Genomic DNA, 14,491 nt, shown 5'->3' with positions numbered 1-14,491 from the left:
TATTGTAATTAGAGCAGGGCGATATGGCCAAAAATATTTATCACGATATATATTTGAAATTTGCGATAACGATATAACTGACAATATAATTGATGCGAGACAAAATACAACTCCACAACATTACTAGTAGTGATGGGTCGTTCGCGAACGAAATGGCTCTTAGAGCCGACTCTTTGACGTGAACGACGCGAGCCGGCTCCTTATCGCGAGCCGTCACGTGGTTTTTTTTTTTTTTTTTCTTTCTCTCAGCCTCTCTCTCGCACTTTTTTTCCGCTTCACTCTGCACGCGAGCCTTGTGCTTTACGCTGGGCAGAGGGGGGAGGGGCGGTAGTTACACTCAGTAGCACAGGAACAGAGCCAGAGAGAGAGAGAAAGAGAGGCAGGGACAACAACATTAGAAAGGTATAGTAATCATCCACAACTATTTTCGGTTGCAGATGATAAAGGATTGAGAAAGTTTATTCATGCAGGTCCATATGACAGAGAATATGCATGTTCTTTTAGTTTTCATATTATAATTTATATTTAATTGTGTTGTGGTTTGCAGTGTTTTGTGTTCTTTTCACTTTAAATTTGTGAAAGGAAAAAGCTGAAAATGTAAATAGTTAAAACTTGAAATGTGAATAGTTGATTTTTGTATTAGATGATTTATTTATTACATTTTATGTGGAGTGAATAAATAAAAGTATATTTACGGTGGCCCCTAGAGACAAAGCACATACAAACTTCAAATCACGTACGAACTCTGAAGCATGTACAAACTCCAAAACACGTAAAAACTCCAAAACACGTAAAAACACGTACAAACTCCGAAGCACGTAAAAACTCAGAAGCATATAAAAACTCAGAAGCACATAAAAACTCAAAACACGTACAAAAGAACAACAGAAGTGCTCCAGGATGCTGGGCGCAGTGTTGAGCCTTTGTTATCTTGTGGCTACACAAGCCAGCAAGTACCAATGACCGGATTTGGTGTGTGGTAATAACAGGTAAATGAACTTTTTTTTAAATTATTTGAATATATATATGAGTGCCTGTGTATAAATACACAAACAATACACACATGCTTTCAATTGTGTAATTTAAGTGATCTAGTAGCTCTGCTTTGGAAGTTCAGTTCATGCTAGAAATGTGTTTTGGAGTTTGTACGTGTTTTGTCTCTAGGGGCCACCGCATATATTTATATATAAACATATATAAATAAAACCACTTGTTTTTACGTTAGTAATTCCTTTTGTGCATAATTTTATATTATTGTTAATAATAAATTAATTAAAGCAACAAAACAACCTGAAGAGCCGGTTCGGAGCCGAAAGAGCCGGCTCTTTTTAGTGAGCCGAACCGAAAGAGCCGGTTCTCTAAAAAGAGCCGGAAATCCCATCACTAATTACTAGCGCAAAAAGACAACCTTCCATTTATTTTCACTTAAACAAGAAGCTGGTTTTTATGTACATTAAAGCTTTATAAAAATGTAACAGTGCAAATGCAAATTCCTTGCTGAAAGTTTAACCAAAAGGCATTTCCAGTAGAAATGGGCTGACATATCCTGAGCATAACCATGTATAATATCCACTGAAGTTAAAAAGAGGTGCTTTGCAACATTAAACTGCAGTGTGCAGTACGTATTTTTCGGACCATAAGGTGCAAGGGATTATAAGGCACATTAAGCGAAACAAAGCAGTCAGATAAATCAAACTTTATTAAACTCATTCTTCTTGCTTCCTCCACTTCTGTACCATTGATTCATTAATGTTGAATTCTCTGGCAGCTGCTCTATTCCCATGTTGTTGCAGTATATTAATGACTAACCTCGTATTTTGGATGGATTATCTCAGTTGTTCTCCTGACTGAAGTTTGGTCCGTTTACAGCATCCTGCCATGCGATTGCATTTGTCTCTAACTATCAGGAACCTTAACGTTAACTTTTATAAGTGGAAAAGTGTTAGTGTTTGTCCTCCAGCTTCACTGTTTATGTTATGCTAACATAGCTGTGTCACTAGCGATCACGTAGCACATCATTATATACCAGCTAGCCCAACTTCAGTAACCCTACAAACGTCACTGCTGTTTAGTTTCCTGTCTTCATTTATGTTGGAAGTGATAGCAGAGCTGTACGTTTGAATTTTTTCAGAAATCTCTCAGTCAGAACGTGCTATATCACGCTTAGGTAACTAGCGAAACTAGCGAGCTAACTTCCGCTAGCTTCCTGCTAACTTCTAACTCCGTTAAATGTAATACATTTTGTTTTCATGGATGCCTGGAAGTTAAACTTCATAGTTACACCTGGTAAAGCAGCAATGCTGATCGTTTTATTAAAGATGAAAGAATTTAGACAGTTTTTAACTCTCAGTGGTGCTGCAGTGTTGTTTGACCTGAAAATTACGGAGCTTTGGACCCAGATTACTCCCAGATTTAAGAGCATCTTAGTCCGACAAATACGACAATAACGACGGCCGCTTGCATGTTCTGCAAAAAAATGTGCTTTGTCGTGTATCTGACGGACAAACACCAAACCAGTTCCACATCACTGAAGTTGCACCATTTTTACAAACCAATTCTGGTTCATCTGTTTCACTCAGCAATCGGCCATGTGCGTATGAAAACAAAGGCACTGCGCATGCGCGTTTTACTCATATTCTATCGCGATATTTCATTTTCCTATCGTTGCCTAACATTATACCGGTATTACCGTGAACGGTATAATATGGCCCAGCCCTAATTGTAATAACGTGATATTATATTTTTCAAACATGAAAGGTATATTGTACTAACATGGTAGTATATTGTTAGAACAATAATAATATACTTTTCATGTTATAACGTGATATAGCTCTATTTTTCTTTTGCCTGGGTGGCAGCTCTACGCTTCCGTATCCGAGGCTTTTCAATGTGGCCTCACAAAATTATCACGACTACAACAACCACAAAAAGAGTTGGATGGACATTGCTGCTCAATCACAGCTGCCTGGTCAATGTTTTTCATTCACTCGCAGCTCGAACTCGACACAGCTGCTGTAACATAAGACTGACATCCAGCTAACCACAGCTAAAAAGATATTTAGAGAAAACTTACCGTTTCCTCAGGTTACACGAGTTTGTTTGTTTTGGCTCTAACTAAAGACACCGACACTGAAGACATAGCTGTTCTTTTGTACTGCTTTTAAGAGAAACATTCTTTGTATGTGAGGAAAATGCTGTTCATCCTCTTCAGCTCTAGCGTAGACTCTGCCATGTTTTCGTGTTTCTTCTTTCCGTGTGTCCGCTACTTTGAAACGCTTGGGCCGCTCTGACCGCCACAGTTTCAAACTGGTCATGTGACTGCATGGCCACATCTTACTGGTAAAAAAGTTACCGGAAACTCCACTGCCGGCATGTTATCTAATGTGTTAAACGAATTATTTTTTAAAAAGTAACGAGTCGAATTTTGCAAATGTAGCGGAGTAAAAGTACCGTTTCTTCTTCATAAATGTACTCAAGTAAAAGTAAAAAGTATCGTGCAAAAAAGGTACTTTAAAAGTACGTTTTTTTCAAAAACTTACTCAAGTAAATGTAACGGAGTAAATGTAAGCTTAGTTGTTCCCCCCTCCTTTGTCCTCCTGTTTCCCCTCCCTCTCCCCTCCAGAGAGGAGTTAAACAGTCTGATGGCGTGTGGGACAAAGGAGTTTTTAAGTCTGTTAGTTCTTGTCTTGGGGAGAAGCAACCTGTCACTGAACAGACTCAAAGTAACCTTTGCAGACAGAAACCTTAGTAAAAGGGGTGAACGTTTGCATAAGATGTCTACAGTGGAACGCCCAGTTCATAAGTTGGTTCTACTGTTAGAAAGTTGTCAAAAGCAAGATGCACTAAGCAGTTAAAATGCAATGAGAATTAGTTGTTGCATATACAAAGGTATTATCATTGTTAAGTTACCTGTTTAGAAATTATTTGTGTTTTATTTTGTTTGTAACAGCAAATAATTTGGTGGGAGTGTAAAGGCGGATATGTAAAGCTAGCGCATATTCACGTACTTTTATTGTGGTAACTTCCTGTGTGACCGGAAGTGAATGATGTAACGGTAAACAACTTGATGTGCAAAAGAGATGGAAGAAAACGGAAAACTAATGCTAACGGAGAAAAGGGAGAGAAGAATATAGTTAAATTGTACAAAAACGAATGGTTCTAGCTACAGTCGACAGGGGAACAAGGTTTGTAATGTATGTGATTTAATTTGAGCAATCTGAAATGCATAATATGTATTATATAGTTTAATAGAAAACGGTTAGACCAGCGTAATGAGCGGTTAAGATGCTGTTACATGAATAATATGGTAATTGTTTTATTTGTTTGTCTAGCTCTTACGTTGGTTCGTTGTCTGATACACGGCAAGGAATAATAAAGGTCATTCAACAACCATCAGTTCTGGCCTTCTCAGTTCGACTGGATGCTACACTGGGTTTTCAGCATTAATAAAGAAACCTGCAACAAGGTGAGTAATGTTTGAGGTCCAAAAGAAATCAACACAGAGAAATTTTTACAGTGCTTTTCTACTCTACCTGAACATTCAAAGCGCTCTATACAGGTTGCCTCATTCACACCTGTTCATAGAAGCCCTTTTTCTGTGCTTTCTACCTAACATTCACACACATTCATACTCTGATGAATGCATCAGAGAGTGACTTGGGGTTAATGTCTTGCCCAAGGACAGTTAGCATGCAGTCTGGAGCAGCCAGGGATCGACCCAAAAACCATCTGATTAGTAGATGACCTGCTCCACCTCCTGAGCCACAGCCACCCCTTTCAGAGGTAAAGAATGATTTAGAAAGTAAGTACAGTAATTTTTTGAGGTGATTTGATTAAAAAAAATCATTTTTGCTTCTAATTACATAATTAAGGTGTAATTACATCTTCCAACAAATTGATACATAAACGTATCATTTATCTACTAAAAATACATAGGAGCTGGCGTCATGTTGTGGAAGCTGCCATCTTGCCCCACCATCATACACTGGCTGAGATGGGCATCGCTGCGCCGCCTTTTCATGTTTTATGTAAGTGGATTTATACATTACTTTGAATTTAAAGATGTCAAATAGCTCTTTCACACTACATATGACTATTTCACATTTGTACATGTATATTTTGGTGATCTCTTTCTCAGTATGTTTTTCTTCTTATGGAAATAAGCTAATTTTAAACCAGCTAATGTTAGGCTCCAGTGTCCTAAGAAATCACACCTTTCCCCTGATAAACAAATTGATTGGATTCTCACATTGTGTGGGAATTGATTATCAATTACAACTTCAATGAGCCACTTCAAAGAAAGTTTCACCCGCGTGGGCAGCAACAGAAAGTCCAGATGTGGAAACAGAAGGTTTCCACATTAAAATATCGATATTTGAATCATTTTGGGGTAAATTGTAGTTTTTCATTAACAGGAACACAGTGGAAAGAAACTATCATTCAGATTGTCTACATTGGAAAGAACTACTCCCTCTTCCGCCTTTTATAGTCATGTGTGAAATACGGCTGTATAAATGTGTGGCAGCCTGTGGCGTGCGCACTCACAACAATGGCTGAGCGTAACTGGAGTCATGTGCGCACGTATTTTACATCCACAAACAGCCCAGACGTGGTTTGCGATACATGTGGCAAGAAAGTGAGGTGTTGTGGCAACACCACTAACCTTGTCAAACACCTCAAAGTAAATCATATCACAGAATATGACGAGATTAGGTTGAGGCAAACTGAAGAGGAGGAGAAGGACGGGTGCTGCTAGGGTGAGACAGACGTCTCTCAGGGAGTCCTTTAGTGCTGCAGGCAGGCAAGGTGTTCACATAGTGCACAACTTCAGGTTTTTGATTTCTATATGATGAATTCTGCATTATTAAGTGATAAGAACAAGTAATCTGATGTCCTGTAATGATTATGACGCTATAATTTGAGATACAATAAAAGAGTAAAGTTTTTGTACAAAGTATCGGAGCAGTATCGTCGATACCACCCTGAATTTTACTTGGTATGGGATCGGAAAGGAAATCAGTGGTATCACACATCACTAGTGATCAAATGTCAGGCCAAGCTGGAACTGATTCCTGTCTTCTGTAACTTCTACAACACTGTCCAATAGAGACACATGAATGAACTGCAGCGTCATTAAAAACACTGATGATCTTTATTTAAAAATGTAATACATTTACATCTGAATAAACTTTTAGGCATTACGCTGACGGAGGGATGGATGGACCATGAATGCTTTCTCATCCTTCTTGTCATGCACCATGGAAGTGTCTGAGGGGCTTTTCCACTTGGAATGGGGATACTGTGTCCACACTTCAGAGGTGGAGTTTCCAGCATCTCACCTGGGCCTCATCTGCAAACAATCAGCAGGAGGGCTTCTTAAACCAGCGCTGCCTGCTACTCCTCGCCAGTTTGTTCTGCCATCTCCAGTGGTAACTAGGCTTCCCCTCTGCTCCAGTTCTGGCGTGCTCCTTCCCTGTGTTTAACCTTGTTTTCCCTGTGTTTAGGTCTCCTCTGCCAACGTACTCATCCTACCCTCAAACTCCCTTACCCGTCCAGCAACTTCTTCTCCCTCTGTTGCAGAATTCCCGTTGGATTGTTCCCATCAGGAGCCAGGTGTTCAGTCTCTCGATAGCTTTTCCTCTGGTTCCTGCTGTCTGCTGACACTCCTAGCTCGAGCCACGTTCTCCATTCCCTCTCTAAAGTCTCATAAATAGTTTAACCATGTGCATTGAATCTGCATTTGGGTCTAAGCTTTCTATGCAGGGAAGAAATCATCACAGTGACATCTATTTAATTTTCAATTCAATTTTATTTAAAGAGCGCCAAATGACAGCAACAGTCACCTGAAGGCGCTTTATATTGTAAGATATACTTACAAAGAAAACCCCAACAATCATATGACCCCCTATGAGCAAGCACTTTGGCGACAGTGGGAAGGAAAAACTCCCTTTTAACAGGAAGAAACCTCCAGCAGAACCAGGCTCAGGGAGGGGCGGCCATCTGCTGCGACCGGTTGGGGAGGGGCAAGGAAAATAGTATAAAGACATGGAACAGAGACAGAGGTTAATAACAAGTACCATTCAGTGCAGAGGTCTATTAAACATAGTGGGTGAAGAAGAAACACCCAGTGCATCATGGGAATCCCCCGGCAGCCTAATGCTGGGCATACACTGTGCGATTTTTGGCCCATTTTGAGCCGATTTTTCAGTCGTGCGATCGTTTTGGGGATCGTCCCGAGTTTGGCCTTGATCAAACTTCTCACCCCTGCGAGTCAATCCTACAGTTTGATCAGGAGCCGAATAACGCGACTGAAAAATCGCAGCACAGTGTATGCCCAGCTTATTGCAGCATAGAGGATTCAGGATCACCTGAGTAGGCCATCAGATTACTGAAAGGATACTGAAAAAACCCGTCGAAGTAGTCTTAGTCTTCATTGCTGCTGGTCGACTCAATTGAACACCTCTGAAGTTTGCACACAGGCAAGTATTGCTCTTCTTGCTCAAAATCCTCTCGGGAACGCTTCCTCGAGCCTCCAGTTTCATGATCAAGCTCTTCGTGCGCATCTTCAAATACTTCAGAGTCATCATCGCTCCATCTCATTCTTTTGTTTGCTCCTAAATCTTCTTCAGCCATCTCTCTAGACCTCTTCCTGGAAACACCTGGCTGAGGGTCCTCTTCTGGGATGTACTGGCGAACATCCATGCGGCCTTCAAATGCCTCCTCATTTTCAATGCCACCAACATTGAAAATGATCACAACCACAGCATCCCCGTGCTGTTCATCGTTGTCACCATTGGCATTATTGTCCCTCACATGAATATTTTGAACATCGTCGTCATCGTTGCCGTCGCCGTCGCCGCCGTCATTGTCGTCATCGTTGTCGTCATCGTCGTTGTCGTTGTCGTCATCGTCGTTGTCGTCATCGTCGTTGTCGTCATCGTCGTTGTCGTTGTCGTCGTCGTCATCGTCGTCATCGTCGTCGTCGTCATCGTCTTCGTCCCCGTAAAGGTAATTGTCATATTGTGCCAGTACTGAAGCTATTAGCTCATGTAGATAGCAACAATAATCACAGAGAGCGAGATACAGATCGTTCAGGAAGCCATTAGCAGGTTCCTGATCTCCATTTGCCAACATTTGTGGGTTAACCTGTTGGCCTGCAAGATCATTAAATCTTTTAATTAACATCCATAACTATCTGCTGAAAATCTGTTTTTCATCAGTTTCAAGACTGAGTACATGTGCTTACCGTTTTGGTTATTTTGTGGTCCGTCTCCACTTGCACTCATTTTGACTACAAGGAACACAAAACAACAATGATCACTAAACCTCAACCCAGAATGTTCAGAGAATTTGCTTTTTTTGTGATGACTTTAGGCTGCGTCCAAATGTACACGGCTATGTTTGAAAACGGACGTTTTTCCTTTTTCGTTTAAAAAAAAAAAAATCCAGTCCACATGTGCAGTTTTGAAAAAATATCTCCTTCCACATCTAAACACTAAAAACAAAGTGAAACGCTGTCAAGAACACGCCAAATCTTAACCGTGTAGAAATGTTGGCCAATCAGAAGTCTAGAAGCCTGGGTGGGAAAACCTCATAAAACCTTACGTACTTCTGAGAAGTTTTTGTCTTTTTCTGGAAAAGCAGCTAATTTTGTGTTACTTTCACGTGCCTTCATCGTTTCAAATGTTAATAACTAAAGACAGACTCACAACTTTGGAATGGACTAAATGCATACAGCATACATAAATGTCATTTTTTAAAATTACATTTCTTCCAAACCGACGTCAGGATTTGGGTTGGGAGAGCGTCTGTGTTGAATGTAGAATCCACGTCTGATGTAAGCGTGTAAAAACTGCAGATACTAAGATTAACAGACACAGTATGTTGTCTACATCTGCCATTGTAGAAATTGATCTCATGTAAACAATAACGTGGCCACAGCGTGACTTCAACAGCGGCGCACACTTTTGACATTGCCTGAGTAAATGTCCGTTTTCCTCGTCCACACCTAAACACAAAAACGTGCTTTTTAAAAATCTCACCTTTCAGTGACTCAATCTGCTGTTTAGGTGTGGACGAAAGGCCCAAATGCAGAGACAAAGCTGCGCTTTCAAAAATAGCCGTGTACATGTGCACGTAGGCTCAGTTTCTCATAAATTCTAATAGTTTGTTTGAGAACAAAACTTACGTCTTCTCTATTTTCCTAAATGAACAAAATAATCTGAGAAATAATCGTGTTAAAAAGAGCTTCTGTCACTCTAAGATATGATTAAGAACATTTTCTAATTTATGTATCATTTGTCAAATATTACATCAGCTGACAAATAGTTAAGTCTTCATTTGTTTTCCTGAATAATAGATCCACATCATCCTCTCTATGATGGAAAATATAGTCTAGTCTTGCACAATGTAAAGTACATAAATACTGTCCTGGCAAGCAGGGAAATCAGGCTTTATATATTTAAGTAAATGATCTTGAGTTTATAAACTGAAATTTGAGCTTACTTTAGTTCTTGGTAGATTACACAGCAGTTAATCCTCAGGGAAACGTCCAAATGTCACTAAATAGTGGTCTGCTTTCATTCGGTTGCAGGGTCTCTTCAGTTTTGTGTTCATATGCTGATGTTTTCATTCAAACATGCTTAAATGCTGTGATGTCACTTTAGCAGCAAAGACTGCGGAATGTGCAGAGATTCTTTTGACATCAAGTTGTTTGCTCAGATTTTGATATCTTTTAAATGGAGACAAAACAAAACGCTATGGCAACAAAACAACAAGCTGTTTCCAGTGCTTAATATTTAACATGTCTTTGTTATAAATTTGATTTGTACAAATCTGTGATGTTGATGTGCACAACGTGGGATTTAGACCTCGGAGGGTTAATCAACAAATCATGAAAAATTAGGTTTAAATTTCTGTTCATGACGGTGCAGATTTCTGACATTTTGTGTACTTGAAGCATTTAACAATTTGATTGTTTTCTAATAAAAACTGTGTGAAACTCAAGTTAGAACTGTGTTTGTAAATGAACCGTCCCATGTTGTGTAGCTTTCTGGATTTTATACTTATTGGGCTACATATTAATTTACTATACAGGCTATACAGTAGATAAAATCTAAACTCACATGTTTTATGTAACTAAAGTGTTTAATCATGTGGGCTACAGACAGTAATCAAGTTATGGACTATATTGATATGAAAAACATGCATACTTAGTGCATTTGAATCATTTTAACCATATGTAACCACCTGCATGTCATGGTCCTGGGACTTCTACCTGGTTTTTTGTGTGTCTTGTATTGTTGTTGTTTGATGTCAGCTTTAGGGTCCCTCGGTTGTTCTGTTAAGATGTTGCTTATTTGATTTCCCCTCGTGACTTTACCCCCTGTGTGCCCCCTCTGTGTATCTGCCAGCCCCCATGCCTCGTTTCTCCTCCTTGTGTTTTATTCCATGTTTTCCCAGCCCGCTATGTCTGTGTTCTCTTCCAATCTGGTCTGCGTCTCTGTGTGCTTCCTGTTTTACTTTGATAGTCTCCCGTCAGTGTTGTGTTACTCCTGCCGTGTCTCGTTATGATTATCAGTGTCACCTGTGTTCCCCGTGTGCTCCCACTTCCCTTGTTAACCCTCTGTGTATTTGTGTCCACGTCTCCTACATTACCTACATAATAGAGCTATAATAAATGTTTGTTTGGGGTTTTTTTAAGTACAGAAATCAGCTGCTAAAATAATTGTTTTGACTTTTTGGGAATGCTTTACGGTCTGTTCTGTAGGAACGCTGAATTAATATATTGACTGTCTGGCCCCTTCTGGCTATTTAATAGTTGCTGAAGGAGATTTTGTTCATCCCCAGCTAATCTCATCCATATTTATATAAAATCTAGCATACTCCACACCACACAAAGTCAGAAGCCAGTTAAAATCTGTATGTGGTACCTGAGGCGGTGCTGCACTGACCAGTTGTTTCTGGCTATTTGCTGGTTCAGCCTGCCTATCACTGCAACTCTTGGCTCTTATTGGTCAGGCTGGTGTGTGTGTGTGTGTGTGTGTGTGTGTGTGTGTGTGTGTGTGTGTGTGTGTGTGTGTGTGTGTGTGTGCACGTGCGTATTGTAAAGACTTGATTCCCACAGTCCAAGTCAGGGTTTTAAAATGCGTTGCTGTCTCCATCCAGCATCAAAGCTGCATTGAAATTTCCTTCAATGAAATTTTGGCTCAAAGAAAAACAGTGTTGTTACTGTCAATCTCCAGTTAAAATAAAAGTGTAATTAAACCAAACGAAAGTAATGCACTAATGCTGGTCAAGACATTACCTGTAGCTGAGTGACATTTCCTCCAATTTCTGTTGGTGTCTGCAGTTTCCACTGGGGCTTAGTGTCACCTCTACTGCTACCCGACTGCACCACCATCCTCCACATTGCTATGCGTCCATTGGTGGTGCCAGCTGCTAGGATTTCTGAGTGTTGCAGAATTTTTAAAAAAGCAACGAGTTTTTTTTTTTTAACCTATGCATTTGCAAACATTCAGGAATATGGTGATGGGAAAGAAAAAGCTTCTTTTCATTTACAATTCTGTGCAAACTTTTGCCTTTGCCTGCACAGTATGAAACACAGTTGATCATCTCTCCCCTCTCATATCCCAGAGTCTCATCAAGAGACAAAACATAGTTATGTAGCACGTAGCATGTAGAGAAGTTTCTTGATGGAGCCCTCCACACTGAGAAGGACACTCGTCTTACAATACTCATCCACACTATGGACTTTACCTATATGCATAAGACATGGGATTAAAGATGAAATAAGTGGAATATCTGACAGCTCAAACCACAAAGTGTTCATATTTATTAAAGATCAGACTGGATTCTGGATCAATAGCATTATAGCTTGTTGTATTTTCCCCTTTCTGGAGACTCCCACAGGATTACTGCTTCACAGAGGCAAAATACACTTTTGATATAATTTTCAACAAGTCTGCTGGATTAATCAGACTTTCTAAAACCATGAATACTTTTCTCATACTGTTCTTCGTAACTGTTCAAAAATAAAGCAAAGTATCATCAATGCAATTTACAGAACAAACAAATAAAATAAACAGCCTTTATACATTGAGGGCTGTGACTGCAGAAGACTGCTGGCCTCAGACAAAATTATACAAGGCAATGAAAAAACAAATTGTGTCTTAAAGAAAGTATGGTCAAATGCATTGAAAATAACAAATGATTTAATTTTCCAAACTCCAACAGGAATCACAAACTCCTACCATCTGCAGTGCAGATAAAGAATCCAAGTCCCTCCTGTGGCCCCATCTTCAGAGGTGCCCCCTTCCAGCTAAACTTGTCCAGCGCACGCTCATCTCCTCTCACAGATGCTCGAGCTAGCATTGCCACATCACTATAATAAAATACAAAAAATAGTATTTGATTAAAAAAATGTCATACTCTTCCACTTGATATGGGACTTCGAAGGCTGCTTACTCTCCAGGTGTGGACGGTCTGAAGATGCAGCAAGTTAAAGGTTTCTTGTATTCATGTTTTACAAGGTGGTTTCCATGAAGTCTCCCTCTCGCATCCACCTTCCATACTGCCAAAGCTCCAGACTGTCAATAACAATAATAACAGTAATAGTTAACAGTTAATTTGCCTAGCACTTTCAAAACAGTTACAAAGTGTGTTAAAGAACACAATAAAATCTTAGTTAAAAACACAAAAGAAAAGTTCAAAGAGTTAAAACACGAAACGGTTTGTTTTCTTTTTGCATTGAGCCAGGCTGCACGGACAGCTAAGAGTGTCTGATGTGCAGAATGCAGGCAGTGACTTGGTTCATAAAAAGTGACCAAATCTGTAACAAGGCTTGTACCCATGTATTGTATACCCAAAAGGTTGTGAGGAGGAGAATGATGATTTATTTCTTTGAATTTGTTATAAGTCTGGCAGCTGAGATTTAAATGAGCTGGAGGTGAAAGATGGACTTCTGGCTGAGATCCCAGTAGAAGGAATTACAATTATTCAAACACAATGAGATAAAAGGATTTAATGGGTGTGATAAATGTGGTTGCACTCACCTGTTCACGGCACCTGATGTTAATGAGCAGAAAGGTAGGGTGAGCATGAGGCGAAACCTTCTGTTGACTGCAGCTTGAGCGCAGCTTGAATCATTTTGATGCATCTTTTGGTTTATGTATACTTCTGCACTAAGTTATGCAATAGGCCAATGTTGAAATTTGGCATAGTAAATGGTGCAGTTATTTGTGCAGTCTGTGCATTTGTTTAATGGTTTGAGGCCGTGTGCCGATTTGTACAGTGGACAGTTGTATGTGGAATAAAAGTAGCAAATAGTACAGAGGTGTATCTCATGGGGCGATCGTGGCTCAAGAGTTGGGAGTTCGCCTTGTAATCGGAAGGTTGCCGGTTCGAGCCCCGGCTTGGACAGTCTCGGTCAAGACACTTCACCCGTTGCCGCCTGGTGGTGGTCAGAGGGCCCGGTGGTGCCAGTGTCCGGCAGCCTCGCCTCTGTCAGTGCGCCCCAGGGTGGCTGTGGCTACATTGTAGCTTGCCATCACCAGTGTGTGAATGGGTGGATGACAGGTTGTGTAAAGCGCTTTGGGGTCCTTAGGGACTAGAAAAGCGCTATACAAATACAGGCCATTTACTGTTGCACGTCATCTGTGTCCTCATGTTTAGCCTGCCGCGGCCGTTGGTTGGAGGAGCCGCAGTAGTTTGGAAAGGAAGGAAGCAGTAAGGTCAGTTTCCATTCTGGGTTTTCAGCATTAATAAAGAAACCTGCAACAAGGTGAGTAATGTTTGAGGTCCAAAAGAAATCAACACAGAGAAATTTTTACAGTGCTTTTCTACTCTACCTGAACATTCAAAGCGCTCTATACAGGTTGCCTCATTCACACCTGTTCATAGAAGCCCTTTTTCTGTGCTTTCTACCTAACATTCACACACATTCATACTCTGATGAATGCATCAGAGAGTGACTTGGGGTTAATGTCTTGCCCAAGGACAGTTAGCATGCAGTCTGGAGCAGCCAGGGATCGACCCAAAAACCATCTGATTAGTAGATGACCTGCTCCACCTCCTGAGCCACAGCCACCCCTTTCAGAGGTAAAGAATGATTTAGAAAGTAAGTACAGTAATTTTTTGAGGTGATTTGATTAAAAAAAAAATCATTTTTTGCTTCTAATTACATAATTAAGGTGTAATTACATCTTCCAACAAATTGATACATAAACGTATCATTTATCTACTAAAAATACATAGGAGCTGGCGTCATGTTGTGGAAGCTTCCATCTTGCCCCACCATCATACACTGGCTGAGATGGGCATCGCTGCGCCGCCTTTTCATGTTTTATGTAAGTGGATTTATACATTACTTTGAATTTAAAGATGTCAAATAGCTCTTTCACACTACATATGACTATTTCACATTTGTACATGTATATTTTGGTGATCTCTTTCTCAGTATGTTTTTCTTCTTATGGAAATAAGCTAATTTTAA

At 40.1% G+C, this 14,491-nt stretch overlaps 1 protein-coding gene and 1 long non-coding RNA gene across 2 annotated transcripts; both read right to left on the bottom strand.

Annotated features, from left to right (window-relative positions):
- Window positions 1–6,788: 6,788 nt before the first annotated feature.
- Window positions 6,789–10,565, bottom strand: LOC146663401 (uncharacterized). Its single transcript, XM_085416150.1, has one exon. It carries the CDS (start codon window positions 8,182–8,184, stop codon window positions 7,423–7,425), a length of 762 nt encoding a protein of 253 aa, XP_085272276.1. The 5' UTR covers window positions 8,185–10,565; the 3' UTR covers window positions 6,789–7,422.
- A 1,116-nt stretch (window positions 10,566–11,681) lies between these two features.
- On the bottom strand, window positions 11,682–12,796 carry LOC146663400 (uncharacterized). The gene is made up of 3 exons (XR_014912911.1): window positions 12,466–12,796; window positions 12,252–12,382; window positions 11,682–11,757 (listed from the first exon to the last, which is right to left on the bottom strand). It is a non-coding gene; the product is annotated as an uncharacterized LOC146663400 (long non-coding RNA).
- Window positions 12,797–14,491: the final 1,695 nt, after the last annotated feature.

The sequence above is a fragment of the Rhamphochromis longiceps genome, linkage group LG8 (genome assembly GCF_057381845.1).
Source record: "Rhamphochromis longiceps isolate RC_006_pf linkage group LG8, R_longiceps_female_GT1.1, whole genome shotgun sequence".
NCBI lineage: Eukaryota > Metazoa > Chordata > Actinopteri > Cichliformes > Cichlidae > Rhamphochromis > Rhamphochromis longiceps.
This window is presented reverse-complemented; position numbering and strand designations above follow the sequence as displayed.